The 15,854-nt window shown below is 39.0% G+C and overlaps 3 protein-coding genes across 5 annotated transcripts; all 3 read right to left on the reverse strand.

Annotated features, from left to right (window-relative positions):
- Positions 1–164: 164 nt before the first annotated feature.
- LOC149400034 (P-loop containing nucleoside triphosphate hydrolases superfamily protein) lies at positions 165–3,502 on the reverse strand. The gene is made up of 10 exons (XM_089613585.1): positions 2,453–3,502; positions 2,186–2,304; positions 1,895–2,014; positions 1,696–1,783; positions 1,344–1,435; positions 1,152–1,256; positions 939–1,048; positions 766–853; positions 645–680; positions 165–548 (listed from the first exon to the last, which is right to left on the reverse strand). The coding sequence occupies exons 1-10, from the start codon at positions 3,297–3,299 to the stop codon at positions 465–467; spliced, it is 1,689 nt and encodes a 562-aa protein (XP_089469711.1). The 5' UTR covers positions 3,300–3,502; the 3' UTR covers positions 165–464.
- A 2,846-nt stretch (positions 3,503–6,348) lies between these two features.
- LOC149400035 (RNA-binding (RRM/RBD/RNP motifs) family protein) lies at positions 6,349–9,547 on the reverse strand. Of its 3 annotated transcripts, none has more exons than XM_089613878.1 (10): positions 9,281–9,547; positions 9,033–9,095; positions 8,201–8,285; positions 8,041–8,091; positions 7,797–7,872; positions 7,534–7,585; positions 7,207–7,301; positions 7,046–7,115; positions 6,844–6,926; positions 6,349–6,723 (listed from the first exon to the last, which is right to left on the reverse strand). In XM_089613878.1, exons 1-10 carry the CDS (start codon positions 9,521–9,523, stop codon positions 6,681–6,683), a joined length of 861 nt encoding a protein of 286 aa, XP_089470004.1. In that variant the 5' UTR covers positions 9,524–9,547; the 3' UTR covers positions 6,349–6,680. The 3 variants fall into 3 exon arrangements, with proteins under 3 accessions (XP_089470004.1, XP_089470002.1, XP_089470003.1); XM_089613876.1 differs by having other exon boundaries at positions 7,797–7,869; positions 9,281–9,544; XM_089613877.1 differs by lacking the exon at positions 9,033–9,095 and having other exon boundaries at positions 9,281–9,544.
- Positions 9,548–11,519: 1,972 nt separating this feature from the next.
- LOC149400036 (Leucine-rich repeat protein kinase family protein) lies at positions 11,520–14,376 on the reverse strand. The gene is made up of 2 exons (XM_089613006.1): positions 12,794–14,376; positions 11,520–12,453 (listed from the first exon to the last, which is right to left on the reverse strand). The coding sequence occupies exons 1-2, from the start codon at positions 14,118–14,120 to the stop codon at positions 11,888–11,890; spliced, it is 1,893 nt and encodes a 630-aa protein (XP_089469132.1). The 5' UTR covers positions 14,121–14,376; the 3' UTR covers positions 11,520–11,887.
- Positions 14,377–15,854: the final 1,478 nt, after the last annotated feature.

Below are 15,854 nucleotides of genomic sequence, written 5' to 3' on the forward strand. Positions count from 1 at the left end.
ATGAGATCATGAAAACCGGAGTAAAAATATTAATTATGATTTTTTTAAGGGATGAGAAAAAAATGAGGTAATTTCTTTTCAATAAATATAAAAAATTTGTAACTTAGTAGGTCATTCCAAACATTACGTTTGGGATATAGTTGCATTCTAAAGATAAATGCGCGTGTACATTACATAGTAGCTATAATCAATAAAACTTTGAATTGAAAGAAGACAAAAAACACAAAAACCTGCACTCTTAAGAAATTTTTGTTGTTGTAGTCCTGAAATGAGCAATGACCGCTTAACCATCATTTTGTTTTGCATTAACTAGATTTTAGCCTTTCAGCTACAATTTTATCTTTGAACTCGATTAACAAAATCCCCATAGCCTGCAAGGAAATTATCACAGGGTCTAGTTTATACAGACTGCTTGCCTCAACAAAAAGCCAACAAGCATGAAGTTAACTCGATTACGCAAAATATTAGATTTTGGCAAAGCGAGCAATCTTAGCAAGTGCGGTTCTCAAACTTCGGATACCAGCGCCGGATTTTGAGCTTACCATCACCTGAAATTACAACACCGAAGATCTTAAGATTTTTTTTTTTTTTAATGGAACGAAGCATAATTAGATGTTGAATCAAATGAATATGCTCTCACTTACCGCAGGTTGAACAACAGACTTATTTGCCTTGAGGGTCTGCAACAAAACCACAAAAAATATCATCGGAATATGCGTTGTGTTATAAGAACAAATGTCAATCAACGACTTGTTGTGTGTTAACCTCTTCAATTTGCATTGCTCGACGAGCCACATCAATTGGGAAAACCGTATCTGTCTTTGTCAAAACAATCTGGTATTGCGTTTGAGCTCTATAATTGAAGAATGTAAATGACAAATCAATAACCCTTCCATTTAAGTTCGATAACGAATCATGTGATGAGCGATTATTTGTACCTTTCCATTAGTTGGATAAGTTCACGATCCCTTGGCTTCATTCCCCATTTGGTATCAATAAGAAGGCATACCCTTTTTAACCCAACTCTTGTTGAAACATACTCCTTCACCTACAAATTTGAAAGCCAATCATTTAGATGATCTTTATCTCCAAGCGCAAAAACACTAAAAAGATACAAAAGAAATGTCCAGACTGTGTTTGATAGCACTCACAAGCTCTTCCCAAGCCTCTTTAACTTCTTCTTTTGCATAAGCAAAGCCATAACCAGGCAAATCAACCATGCAGAGCTTCGATCCCAGGTCAAAGAAGTTAATGGTCTGCACAAAAAGTCACAGTTTCAGGTGATTTCAGCAATAATAAATCTAACCTAACTAAAAATATATGAAGTCAGGGTTTTTGAGTACCTGTGTATGCCCGGGCTTATCAGATGTACGCACGACGCCCCATTGTCTGGTAAGTGCATTCAGTAGCGAGGATTTCCCAACATTTGACCTTCCTAAAAAAAGATAATCTGAGTTATTAGGTCTTATAAAATGGTATCCCCTACATGTGCAATAAACCAAGCATTGTAAATCAGATATAGGCCACATAATGTTTTACTATTATTATTATTATTATTATTCTTGTAAAGTGAAATCATCTCAGATATAGGCCACATAATGTTTTACTATTATTATTATTATTCTTGTAAAGTGAAATCATCTCAAGAACAATACATGAAATGAGGATAAAAAGCCGAAAAGCCAACATTTTTACCTGCAAATGCGATCTCTGGTAAATTGGGTGGTGGAAACGACGATGAAACCTTTGCAGAAGCGAAAAAGTCAAATTTGTTTCTGAATACCTGTCCATGAAAGTGAGAGGAATCAGAAGTCATTACATACATTTATGCAAATCCATAGCAGGATTTAAGCTGATCATAATATTCTCTCAAACAAAAAACCATAACACATACTGATTCTTCTATTCGTTCTCTTTCTAAAGCAGTAGAATTAGGAATATTATCCAGAGGTGTCGTGAGTTCGATGTTGTAACCTGCCCTCCGAAGCTCATCTAATCGTCTACGCCCCAATAACTGTAACCGAATCACCAAAATTAATCACTAGAATAGGTATACATGGGAATACACAGAATAGTAAAAAAAAAAAAACACACACACACACACACAATCAAAAGAGAGCAGATTTAAGAAAAATGAGATTAATGATTGAAGAAGGCAAATGCCATAAGAACGCATACAAATTACATTATCTTCGACATAGGCAAGGATGGAGGGACTCGGCTGTATTGCCCGAAACTGCGCATTCTTCGAAATCTCACTCTTCTCCTCCGAATCATCATTCTTCTCCTTTTTTAATTTTGGAGCTAAAAAATATTAAAAGAGGGCATAAAACATTCAGTATGTCACAATGCATCAGTAGCTAAAAAATCATGTTAGGTTTCAAAAACAAAAGATTAATAAATTATAGCAAGAACTAAAAAAAAATACTAATTAAAATCTTAAAGAACTGACCGATGTTAGGAATGCTAATGCCATCATCCAGCCTCTTATTTGACAAATCACATCGGTCTATCCGAATCACACGCTTCGACTTCATCAGCTTCTCGCCCGGACCCTCGTGATCTTCACGGAGTCTCTTCTGCCTCTTCTCCCGAGCCTTTCTCTCGATTGAACTCAACACATCCGGTTGCTCATTCTCACCAGAATCCAAGCCTTGGCTCCTCGTTTTTCGATTTCGAGAACAAGGCTTGTCTTCTGAGATATCTGAAACCCACATTGTTCGAGAAGACACACTCCTTGAGACAGCCTGGGAATGCCCTTTTCCCGACCAAGCCTTGTTCTTCTCGAACCCCTCGGCACCGCCACGAGCGGGATAGACTCTCTTCCCTGTTTTGTTGGAGATAAAAGCCCTAGCTTCTCTCTGCCAATCCTCCATTGTTTTCCTGCTACTTCCATTTTCACCTTGATCGCGATATCTCTGTGGCGTTCTCTTCTTACCATCTGTTCTTTCTCCGCTACCGCCATTTTCGCCGTGGTCTCGAGATCTCCGGGGCGTTCTATTCCTATCAGTCATTCCTTCTCTGTTACGGTCATTTTCTCCATTATCATATTCGTGAGGTCTTCGTAGCATTCTCTTCCTATCTTCCGTTCCTTCTTTGGTACGATCATTTTCACTCTGGTCTCGTGATCTCCCAGGCGTTTTCTTCTTACCATACATTCCTTCGCTGCTACCACCATTCTCACCCTGGTCTCGAGGTCTCCGAGGCGTTCTTTTTGAGTCCTTGGAATCGTTGGATTTAAAAGCTGCAATCTTTACCCTCTTAGTGAACCTATTCCGTGAGCCTAAATCCGATGACATTAGTATTATGTAAATATAGAGAAGAGTACGTTTTTCTTTACCAACTACTCTATTTTTCGAGTTTCTTGATTGAGGAAGAAAGAGGAATTTCGAATGATAAAACAAAACAAAATCAACTAATGGAACACCTGTGACCGAGAACGATGAAAAATAATGCGCATAAGAAAAATAAATAAAAAGGAACTCTTGGAAGGAGAACGAGAGAGAGACGGGAACAATTTAGGGCAGTTAGTTTTCAATTACAATTTATCAGACATTCCTTCTTGATGTGGGCTGCAAAGAGCTTGGACTGGGCCACAAATTTAAGGCCTGATATTTTTCTTTCTATTTTAATAAAAAGAATTGGCTTCAAAATTATATATATAGAGGAGAGAGATATATAATTATTTAATAATTTAGTTATTGGGATACGATTTATTTGTATTCTTGATCGTAAAGAGTTTGAAGTCAATTAACAAAAATTTCATTGCAATTGTATGAATCACATATATTACCAAAATGTATAGATATGTAAAAGTTTTTAAATTATACAATTATTTTGATCTCATAGCTAAATGATGTATACTTTGCATAGTTGAATATATGAATTGTTCTAATCCTTTCAACTATATGTTTATGCATATAAAAAGCCATATTTGTACTTCATATTTCATTAAAGATGTAATTATTTGATAACAGTAAGAATAAGAATCGGAGACGGAGCTACAGTAGGTTGAGTGGTGCTCAAGCTCCTCTCAATTATTTTTACACTTTTGGCCCATGTTTAAAAAAAAAAAAAAAATTATCTTGAAAATTTTCAAATTAGCCCCCTCTGATTTTTTTCCCCCCCTTTCAAATCAACCTCTTTTTGGTGAACTTCTCTAGCTCCGTCCCTGATAAGAATGAGTGATTCACGATAATACTATAAGACGCACCATTCACTTAAAAAGAGGTGGTGTCGCTATTTCGGAATCACGCTTTTGAAGTGTGAATATATTGGGAAGTCGAAGTACGTCATTTTAAATTAAGTAATTCATATAAATTAGTTGTGCTTATTTATCTTGATTAATATTTAATAAATAAATATTTTTAAAATTATAACCTAGATAAATATGTAAATTTTAAATTGACGAATTTATATAACTATTTGTGCTTATTTAAATTGACGGATAAGAGTGCATGTAAAAATGTGATTATTATGTTGACTAACTTTAATTAGGGTATAAAACAAATTCAAATACTCATTGATATCATATAGAATATAAGTTAAATTTATTATGTTATTTTAGCATTTTGTATATTTTAATAATTTTTTAAAATGTACTATTTCTCATTACAAAAGGACAATGAATTATGTACATGATTTATTATCCGAATAAAATATACATTAGTTACCTTCGTTGCAACGCGCAGGTATCGTTTGTATATCACGCGAATTCTATACAAGGTTTCTATTGTGACCACTTTGAAATTGATGGGCGGCTTAATATATTTTATATGTCAACACCACACTAGCTTCTGAATTGAATATTTTCTGTGCTTGTGTTTCTTGTATTGTTACGCCGATATTTTCCGATATTTCTCTCATCTCATTTCACATCTCTTACACAATATCACACAAAAAGATAAGTAATTCAATTACATTCTCTCTAGAATGGGGAGAAGAAATATTTACTCTATCTCAAACAATTTCTCTCAAAAACCATGGCTAACTAAGTCAAATTATATTCTCTCTATAAAAATGTCAAAGAGCTTGAGAAATCGATTCTCATGTTCTTCAAATAAGAGGAATATCCTACCACACGCTTCACGTTTTCTCTTTTCTTAGGAAACCGTGACGACGAAATCGCTTCTGGCTCGAAGTTGAGAGAAGAGCGAACTTACTCCCAGCGTGGAGTCGAGAGAAGAGCAAACTCACTTCCTGCGTGAAGCTGAGCGAAGAGCAACCACCACCACGCTCATAATCTCTCTTTAGAACCGTGGATTGAAGGACATTTAAGGTTTCGACCTCAAAGTGTTCTCTCTTTCTCGGCTTCAAAAGGAGTAGATTCCACCCCATCCGCCGCAATTCGATGGCTTCAAAAGCGTTCTCTCTTTATCCGGATTCATGCTATGATCTTTCTTGAGCTTCCCAAGGTCTAGAAAAATGGCTTCGGACCCACCGAATCAAGACACGTGATCAAAGTCGCCCACGTCACGTGTACTTGATTGTTAAATCCAAAAAAGGGCTCAGTATGTATCTATCTTTGTGTGTGTGTACATACAACCCCAACTATTATAATAAAACCGTCACACTGGAACTGGAAGAGGTAGATTATCCCACATCACACATCTGAATAATTTATATAAATAAATAATATGAAAGAATTTGCATAATTTGTATTACACTGTTTATTTGTAAAAAAAAAATCAGGAAAAAGTAATATGGTTAGTTTGATATATTAATTCTTAGTCAATTAATTATTGGTCAAAATAAGATCAGTAAAACTAAGTAAAATAAAATGTGGCCACTAAGAGAGACTGACCGTTAAAAATCACAAACTCAGGTTATCAATATATAAATTATTATCTTAAAGAGGTTAATTTGATCAACCTAACAAAAACAACTAATTAAAAAAACGAAGGGACAGATGACGCTCTCACACGTCCACTCAGCATCCGCCGGTATTCTCACGCTACATAACTTACTCTGTTTTTAGGGAAAGTTCCTTATTTTTCTAATCGATTAGGTGAATTTTTAACTGAACGATGATTACTGTACCAAATTTTGTTTGTCAATATGATGTATAGTCCACATGAGCAAGAGTTGATATTCGTTTTGTTGTTCCGTGAGAGAAAATTTGCACTACTTTATTAGATTTTCTTTGCCTTCTAGTAGATGTCACGTACCATTTTAAGAATATTATTTATAATAAAAAAACGCTTGTCTGATTGATTGTCGAGAGAGAGAGAGATAATATCAATAAAAGAGCTTTTACTTCCAAGTCATAGCATAGAGAGCGTGGAAGTCAAGCATCAGCTAAAGTTCATAGAACTTCATACTCATCTCTGGGTAGGAAAAGGAAGAGACTTTACTAGTAAAAACGACGCCAATGATTTTCTATTTCTTTCCACCTCTAAATCAATACTCTGAATCCCAAAAGTAGTTTTGGTTCAAGTACAGCGACCACTGGGCATTTTTCGCTGAATAAAAAAAACCAGGGCAAGCGAATGGAGAAAATTTAGTGTCACACTCAATATCTAATTAGTTATTACTAATACACAGGTGATATAACTCTGACATCTATACTATTGATGTCATTATTATAAATGCTACAAACAAGGTATAGTTAACTACCGTATATAGTTAATTTCCTAGATAGGAAAATAATTTAAACACTTGTAATTCTGGTTTCCTTTAATTCAATTTGCCCGCTTTCGTGTCCCCATTCTTGATCTGGCATACCTACATTTCTGGTTAAAGACAAACTGGGAAAAGATTTCAATGAAATTACGACAGCAAAAGAAGAAAAAAAATTCCTGTTTATTAAAGGAATATATATATGAGCATCAAAATAAAGGATACTGTAATCGAATTCCTTCACCAGTTGAGGAAAAGAGACGAGTGCCTTGGAGATGACTTAGCGCTTCCGTTGAACTTGCTGTATCCTGCGTAGAGTGAAACTTTATATTTTTTTTTTTTTGCATCACATGGGATAATGAAATCAACGAAAAAGCCAAATGTAAAGCCGACATTTTTATAAACATGCAATCACATATTAAAGAACCTGAAAATCGACAAATGCTACTAGAGCCCCATAAGTTTCTTGCATCTTCAGTTTTATGAACCCATGACATCTACAGAAGCATTGACTAGTGGTGTCAGAATCCAAGGGTTTTATGCAAAAATATCATATTTGGATGAAGTAAAAACCGAGTTGTCATTGACCTTGAAAATGTTTGAATAAGCTCCTGCTCGGTGCAAGCAAGCCCTAAATTAGCCACAAAAAGGGTTGGGCAAGGGGTGTTAATTTGAGGTAAGCGCTGCAGAGAATAATTCAAGCTGTAAGTGTTAAAGAACACGAGCACATACAGAAAGATATGACATTATTTCACACTGAACAAAAATGTAATAATAATCCGACAAAACAAGAGCACATTGCGAGAAACGTTAAAATATACATTCAAGCAAACATTTGATAAAGGCAAAATCAAGTTCGTGTACATTACATGCAAGACTTTTGAATGAAAAAAAAGACGAGGAAAATAATTCTACCGAATGCGAAGCCGTGGTCTCGTTTAAAGCTCTGGCGTCCAAATTCCCTCGGCTAAATGGCGTAGTAGTGACAAAAGAAAATAAGAGAAGGTACTTATTAGATGCGATTTCAATTTCAGACAGAAGCAGAGGCATTCAGTAAGTCATACATCATATCTCCAATCCCCTTAAGCTAGAAGAAGCAATAACATATAAGCAGATTTTTGAGCTAGCAGTAATATTTTTTTTTTTTTTCAGATGTGGTCGAGTAGTGCATATATGACCTTGGTGCAGATGGATAAGCAGTGATGTTGTAAGCGGAATTACCGATTCCAGGCGTGTGTGTGCTGTCAATACCTGCTAGTGTCCAACCGTGCAAAAACATGTGCAACGTGAGTGAGCTTTTTCACGTGACCAACAATTTTTATTTTTATCTTTTTACTATGCGTGGATTCAAACTCAACCATGTTCTAAATCATGCAAGGTCTCCGAAAAAAGAGCTCCTACAAAACACGGTGTTTTTCTTACCAGAATCATTAGACCCTTTAGCCCTCTTGTCATACCCGAATCTCCCGTCATCTACTTGAAATGACCAACCGGATGCAGAGAGTAATGAGCAAAGCTACATTCTTTGCGGAAATGAAAAACATGAACGGAAATCAGAAACTCAAACAAGCAAGCGACAAACCTGCTCTTTGGCGCTTTGATCTAGAATTTGATTTGGCTAGATCAATATACAGTGTTGACCCCTTCTCCAAATCGAACACCATACCCTTCATATAACATGCGAAATTGGAGTACTTGTTAATGACACATATATACAATTATATTCAGATACAAACTTTAGGTTAATAATCGGACTGGGTAATGCAACAAGCATAAAAAAAAGGCATGAATTTTAGACATGGAAACTAGTGTTTACCAATACTAAATACTAATGAAACACAGAAAGTACAAATTGAGATAAAAAAGTGCAGGGGTCAATGCTCTATTAATATATCCCAGAATTATGGGAAAGTAGTGGTGGCAAGAAAAGACAGTAAATAGAAAATGTAGAGTTGAGTAATGAATTATGGGAGCAAAATAAATTGAGAAAGAAGATATCCACTAATTCCTATAGCATGTTCGAGGTAGACGAAAGCAATTTTGAGGGAGATGACTGTAACTTTTTGACCTGCTGGACAAGATGACCATCTCATCGCTCTATAGTTATCTTTGTTTTGTACTGATTGTAAAGATTTTTTCTTTTATGTTCCTCCTTAGGGATTTGATAAAGTGCCTTGTAGGTTTGTACTTTTGTTTTCGGAGTTTATTTCCAAACTGGTCTTTCATTTTTAATCAAGAATCTGACTCTTCTAAAATTATACCACATCATTCTGCAGTCTACACAGTTCATGCGCTTGGCATCAATGTGTTGAATAAGCTTTTATAGCAATCTGATTCCAGAGGAAAAAATAATATATATATATATATATATATATATATATATATATATATAGCGACAAGGTGAAGATTTATACATTCAAAGCCTCCATCGCGGCAATTGCAAACTGCTGTTCCAAAAACACAGCAAAAGCAAATGGCTACAAAAAAAAAAAAAAAAAAAAAAAAAAATGTTAAAGCATTAGCACCGTCGTCTACGGATTCAATCTGCAACACGGCCAGCAACTTCCATATTTAGTTTTAAGTATATTAACAAAATGGCCTGTAATTTAGTACACACTTAAAATTTGCAAAAGTGGTTAGGTAGTGAAGCGCAATAGAGTACCTGGGAGGATTGGGAAGGGTTTCGGAGATGCGATGACTCGTAACCTGGGAACTCGCGGAAGAGATTATAGATTTCCCTCGGCTTCACGTCCGCCGGAAGACCGGCGACGAAGAGCGTCCGGACCTCGTTGTGCGACGCCGCCGGAGAGAGGACCAGCGGCGGCGCGTAGTACGGAGGCGGGAGCTGGAAAGGGTAGTGGTGGGAAGCCGGCGCCGGTGGGTAGAAGCCTGCCGCGTCGTCCATCAAAGAGTTTTTTTTTTTTTTGGGGAAGAAATAAATGATTTCACACCTCTATTTTGCTTCTCTAATTAACCAATTTTTTGTTTAGGGAGAATTTGATAAATATACAGGACTCGAATTGATAAAAATACAGGCAGTAATCACTAAATTGCTAAACTTTAAGGTGCTATTATTTTATTTTATTTTATGTGTATGATGATGATTTAGAACTCGACTTCTCATTTGGGGATTTATCAATAGTGATGCATCTTGAGAGTTAACGTTATCGTATTTGCTAAAAATGTAGATACTTATTACACGGGATAAGAGAGAACGTATATTATTCGTGTCTCTCAATGATTATCCTCAAAGCTTGTTGTTAAGTTTGGGATGTCCAAAACAAATATTATTTTAACACTTTTAACGACGGATTTCAAACTTTCCGCAAGAAATATCTCAGGTGAGTATGATTGTTAAGAGTCTCGTGCATTCTATAACGTACGCATTATTAAATACATGCGGACCAGTAGCGGATCCAGATTTGGGAAGGGGGCCAAAAATCAATTTAGGCTAGGGAAAAAAAAAAAAAAATTCAGCCCGAAAATTATGGCTTGGGGGGGCCAGGCCTCTTGAGGCTTGGCTGTGAGTCCGTCACAGCATGCGGCTAGCTTTGTGGCTCGATTATGGCCATTTAGGAAAGATAGCATTTAGAGACAGTGGAGTGGATCATTTAATTTTTCAAGGTAACTTTAAATGTCGATTTTTCAAAGTTGAGAGATATTGTGGATATGGACTTTGCGGGTAATTCGGATGAGATGCAATTATTGATTGCATATGTGTTCACTTTATTTGGTTGTACAATGAGTAGGAGACGTAATTACAACAAGTGGTTGCACTGTTTGGTCGAATGAGTTGATTGGTGAGCTCGGGTTCGAGCAAAATGAGTTTGAGTTATTTTTTGACAATCAAGGCGCGATACACTTGACTTGACCTAGAACCAATTCCATGAGAAGACAAATGTATCGACCTAAAGTTGCAATTCATTCGAGATGTAGACAAAAAAGGGTATGTGATTGTTGAGAAAGTCCACAATACGATAATCTGGCATAATATGCTTCAACGACGGTGACAGAGATCAAATTCAATATTGTTACGACTTGATAAATGCCACAAAGTTAAGTAACTAGAGGATCAGCATTCCGTAGTTTTTCCGTTCCTAATGACCATCTTTAAGCGTAACTATTAAAATTGAGCATTTTTGCGTTTTGAGAAACATGGTGTAACAAAAAAAAAAGAGATGCTAGAGAAAACAATAGATGAAAAAAGGGATGTTGATGCCAATATCACTACTTTATTGTCATTTATCAATTTTCAACCAAAACCAAAAAATTGACAGATTTATTACCAAGACTTAAGCATAAAGAACTCTACACCACTTAAAAACCAATTAAATTTTAAAATTCTAAAAAAAAAAAAAAAAAAAATTTCAACCGTTACTCACCTTTTTTTTTTACTCTCATTTTGTGACTTTTCATTCCCACTCTCTCTCCATTTCACTTCCCTTCTTCTCTCCGATTCCCTACGTCTTCTCCATTACCCAAACACGAAAAAGAAAAAAAAAACGAAAAAGAAAAAAAAACTCTCCACCGCTGCCACTCCGGCAAAACCATAGGTCGACATCGAAAAATGTAGGAAAAATCACCGCCAGCTCTCACGCGAAAAGTTTGTCAATTTTAAAATGGGAACTTGATAATAGATTTGTCAATTTTTTAGTTTTGGTTTAAAATTGGTACATGACAGTAAAATAATAATATTGGTATAATATCTCATGGAGAAAAGAAACATGAAAAAATCATTTGAGAGAATATAGCGGGAAAAGAGAAAGTGCGAGAGCTATGACCTTTATGATATTTGATCGGATTTTTATTAGTGGAATCATTGTCCAAGCAAAAAAATATCATTTTTTAGTCCAGATTTGAGTAAAATTTATAATCTCATTCTTTTACCTTCCGCTTGATCATTTATCTAGAACAACAGAACAAAGACTATTATTTATGCTGTAATTGACCCTGATTCGTCCACAATATTCCGCACAAATAAGAACAATTAACAGCCACATAACCCCTATATGATCTTTACCAGTACGTCACTTAGCAAATGAATCAAAGCACCGACCTTTCTGGTCATGAAAGCTTTTAAGAGACAACCAAAAATCCTTAGCAGTCAGAAGAATTTACCGATAAACCAATACTCAGAAGAATGGCTTTGGCCGTGTAACACTGTAATAAGATAACCCTTTTCGCAAAGGACTTTCCCTCAGGCTTCTCAGACTTTCCACCTCAGAAAGTTACTTCGCTTGTTTCTCTGGAGCGCCGATATATAACAGGACTACGAGTACCCAGAGACAGGGTTGTGATCGGTAGCGACGCTCTCTTTGATCTCTTGGATCATCTTCAAGACTTGGCCCATGGCGGGCCTCTGCTCCGGCGAAGCCACGCTGCAAACGCACGCGACCTCGGTCAGCATCGCCAGCTGGCAGTCCTCGTCAGCGGCGTCGTCCCGCGTGGCTCTGACCCAATCGGGGACGTCCGCGGGCAAGAGGAACGGGTGCTGCGAGGGGTGTTTCCCCGTCAAGAGCTCCAAAACCAAGACTCCGAACGCGAACACGTCGGACTTGGCCGAGGCCCGGCGGCCCGGTTTCCGGGTCTCGGGCGCCTTGTAGCCCAAGGAATCCGGATCGTCGACGGTAGTCGAAGACGGGCCCGCGAGCACCGCGAGGCCGTAGTCCGCGAGGCAGGCCTCGAAATCGGGGCCCAGAAGGACGTTGCTCGATTTGAGGTTCCCGTGGATAAGCTTCGACGCGTTGTGAATGTACGCGAGGCCTTGAGCCACGTCTTCCGATATTTTCAGGCACGAGGTCCAGTGGAGAGGCTTTGCCCTGCTTGTTTTCGATCCTGTCACACAGCAGCAAAATTTCATTTTATTTAAGCCTTTGCAAGAAAGAAAATTTCCCCGTGATATTCGTATTAATCGGAATAAGAATGATATCGGACTTTCGATGCTATCCGAATAGGAGTCTCATCTCATCCCGTTTCCATCTTAGTATGCCTTATTTATAGACTAAGATATTTCTAGATATTATACTTTGATCCCAAGTCCTAACACTCTTTTCGGCTAATAAAAGCTACGCATTTCCTGTCCCACCAAATTATATTAATTAATTTGCTTGCCACAGGTCATTGATTCATCATAACATTCCTCGTTCAAGGCATTGAGTTTGAACTCGGAACTGACCGTGGATGAGATTGTAGAGACTACCATTGGCCTGGTAATCAAAGATCACAAGCCTCTCTCCCTGAGCCTGAAAGTAAGCCCTGACCGGAACGAGATTGGGATGCCTGAGAGCGCCGACAGCGTCCATGTGGCGCTGGAAGGCCTCGCGCCCCGTGGCGGCCGTCTTCGCGCCGTCGAGCCGCTTCACCGTGACCGCCAGCTGGCTCTCCAGCACGGCCTTGTAAGTGGTCCCCACCGTCCCGCGCCCCAGCAGCTCCGCCGAGCCTCTCATCAGCTGCTCAAGCCCGTACAGCTCAGCCTCCCCCGGAGCGAACACCAAGTCCCCGCTCTTCTCGACTCTCCCCCGAGTCTCCTCCATCGGCTCCGGCTCCGGCTGCGATCTCGCCGGGGATCCCAGCTTCGGCGCTTTCGCGTTCGTCGCCCTCCTCCGCCGCCGAACGCCCACGGAGAGGAGCAAGGCAACGGCGGCGAGAATCACGACGGTGACGACGAGCCCGACCACGACCCCGGTCTTGTTGTTGTTCTCGGCCCGAGGGTTCGGAGGAAGAACCACGGTGTCCTCGGAACCGGCGGCGAGGGGGCTGGCGGGGGCCACGGGGACGTCGAAGAAGGGCGAGGAGGAGGTGGCGGGGCAGGGGTTGTTGAGGAGCTCGCCGCAGAGGCCTGGGTTGCCGGAGAAGGAGGAGGGTCCGAAGCGGGAGAGGGTCGGGGTGACGGGGATCGGACCGGTGAGGTTGTTTGCGGAGACGTTGAAGGCGACGAGGAGCGAGTGGTTGAGCGGCGGGAGAGAGGCGTTGAAGCGGTTGAGCTGGAGCTGGAGGGCGGTGAGGCGGCGGAGGGCGGTGAGGCGGGAGGGGATGGGGCCGGAGAAGTGGTTTCCGGCGAGATCGAGGACGGCGAGGAGGCGGAGGGAGAGGAGGGAGGGAGGGAAGGAGCCGGAGAAGGAGTTGTGGGAGAGGAAGAGGGACTTGAGGTTCTGGAGTCCGGAGAGGTCGGGGATTGGGCCGGAGAGGGAGTTGTTGGCGAGGCTCAGGACTCGGAGCTGGTCGAGCCGGCTCAGGGAGTTCGGGGCGACTGAGCCGCGGAGGCCGAGGCTCGGGAGGGCGAGTCGGACCACGCGCCCCTGCCCGCACTTCACGCCCCGCCACTGGCAGTAGTCGTAGGGCTCGGTGAGGAGGAAGAGGAGGCGGCCGGTGAGGTCGGCGCGTGACTTGAACGCGATCAGCGCGGCGGCGTCGGGGTGGAAGGCGGCGGCGGCTGAGTGGGAGAGGAGAAGGAGGAGTAGGAGTGGGTGAGACGGCCAAGGCATTGTTCTTGTCGTTTTCATGGTGGGTGGGTTTGATTCACACTCATTTCTCTGCTCGCCTCTCTCTGTGTATCAGTGTGTATGTGTTGTTGGTTTGGTTTTATTACTGAGAGAGTGAGAGGTTTACTCCTTCTTCTTTTTTTTTTTTTTTTTTTTTTTCCTTCTTCTGTGTTGCGGGGCAGCTGGATTGGAGTTTTGGGGGAGTGTGTGTTTGTGTCGTGGTCCTCACGTGAAAGCAGAGAGACAAGAGTTTCAAGTCAAAGTGTCAAACTACACTTTCAATCTTGAGCGCGTGCGTGATTTTAGATGTGCCTCTCTCTAGCTTACTGGAAGAGAAGCTAAAAGCTGCTGAACACTTTCCTGGTTTTTAACCCAGTAAAAACAAAAAAAATAAAAATTATATAAACTTTTTCAAGGACGTAAAAAGAAGTTATAGAACGATGTAAAAAGAAAGTTATAGAATATCCTTTGTGATGAATGAACTATATATATATATATAGCATGTGAATATATGAAAAGAGAAGTTGACAAATTATAACTCAAAATGGATAAATTTGTTAAATATTTTGAAATATACACCCTTCTTTTATTTTTAAACTAATACCCTTGGCCTTTTCAATTTTTTGCCATTTCGACACGTTTCAATTAAAAAAATAACAAAAAATCGGAGAATTTCGGAGGTTTTCTTGAATTTGTGAATTTTGTTAAAGCATTTATTGATGAGTTGAAGCATTTTTTGAGTCTGTTTATTTTGGTGCAAGGATTGAAATACCGTTACCGATATCATACCGGGACTCATATTTTGCTGGGTTACCGGGAGATACCAATGGTTTACTTGGGTATCCAATGAGGATAATAGTAAATGATACCGATGAAGTTACCGTTACCGACGTGGTTTACCAAAAAATACCAGATTTACCGAGGGGTATCCAGTGAACACATCATTATATATATATATATATATATATATATATATATATATATATATATAAAACATAAGATAAAAATGTAAATAGTCTACAATATTTTAATTACAATACATCACGTTTTGCACTTCAACATACCCGTTGGAGCAATATTCAACCCTCTATTATTTAACATTCACGATCATGAGCTCAAAATTTCAAAATTTTCAAAGGTCGACCCACGATCATTGGCTGAAATTACATTTTTTTTTAAATTAAAAAAAAAAAATTTGACCTGGTTTTTGGAGTTTCGGTAACCGATCTGGTTTCCTTCCAGTTACCGGCGGTTTTCTCGGTATCTAGCGGTTTTGTTTATACCGCTATCGACAAGTGCCAAAAACCGGTATACCGATCGATTTGCTTCCAGTAATCCCGTTATTTCCATCCTTGTTTTGGTGGATAAGAAAAAAGATGAAGTGGACATAGGAAAAAAAGAAAAGAAAAGGGAAAGATGCTTTTGAGATTTTTGTTTAAATTTTTATTAGAAGTGCGAATAGTGTTTATAGGGAAGTTAGAATAAAAAGAGATTGGATATGATTCGTGGATATAGGAAAAAAAAACTTTAATATTTAAATATTTATAATTATATATGGCACAAATGGCACTTATATAATATACTATATTATTATTATTATTAGAGAAATTGCTTAATTTACCACCAATTTCATAACATTTTCCAATTTTCCACCAAAACGCCAATTTTTCCCAAAATATCACCCTATGTCAACAATGTTGACATCTAATAGTGAATTGCAAACATAGATGTCAACATTGTTGACATAGATGGTGA

Source organism: Urtica dioica, chromosome 4 (genome assembly GCF_054948205.1).
Source record: "Urtica dioica subsp. dioica isolate 48M chromosome 4, U.dioica_male_clone48M_v1_H2, whole genome shotgun sequence".
Classification (NCBI taxonomy): Eukaryota; Viridiplantae; Streptophyta; class Magnoliopsida; order Rosales; family Urticaceae; genus Urtica; species Urtica dioica.

Bases quoted from the DNA above. Each gene is read 5' to 3' on its own strand.
- LOC149400035 (XM_089613878.1), bottom strand. From the start codon at position 9,523: ATGGACGACGCGGCAGGCTTCTACCCACCGGCGCCGGCTTCCCACCAC. The intron at 8,286-9,032 runs GTATAAATCTTC...TGTTATATGAAG, and splicing joins CCGCGATGGAGGCTTTGAAT to GGTATGGTGTTCGATTTGGA. The intron at 7,302-7,533 runs GTAGAATTATTT...TATTCTCTGCAG, and splicing joins AGACCACGGCTTCGCATTCG to CGCTTACCTCAAATTAACAC.
- LOC149400036 (XM_089613006.1), bottom strand. From the start codon at position 14,120: ATGAAAACGACAAGAACAATGCCTTGGCCGTCTCACCCACTCCTACTC. The intron at 12,454-12,793 runs GTCAGTTCCGAG...GCTGTGTGACAG, and splicing joins TCTCTACAATCTCATCCACG to GATCGAAAACAAGCAGGGCA.
- LOC149400034 (XM_089613585.1), bottom strand. From the start codon at position 3,299: ATGTCATCGGATTTAGGCTCACGGAATAGGTTCACTAAGAGGGTAAAG. The intron at 2,015-2,185 runs GTAATTTGTATG...ATTCGGTTACAG, and splicing joins TTGCCTATGTCGAAGATAAT to TTATTGGGGCGTAGACGATT. The intron at 1,784-1,894 runs GTATGTGTTATG...TTTCATGGACAG, and splicing joins GAGAACGAATAGAAGAATCA to GTATTCAGAAACAAATTTGA.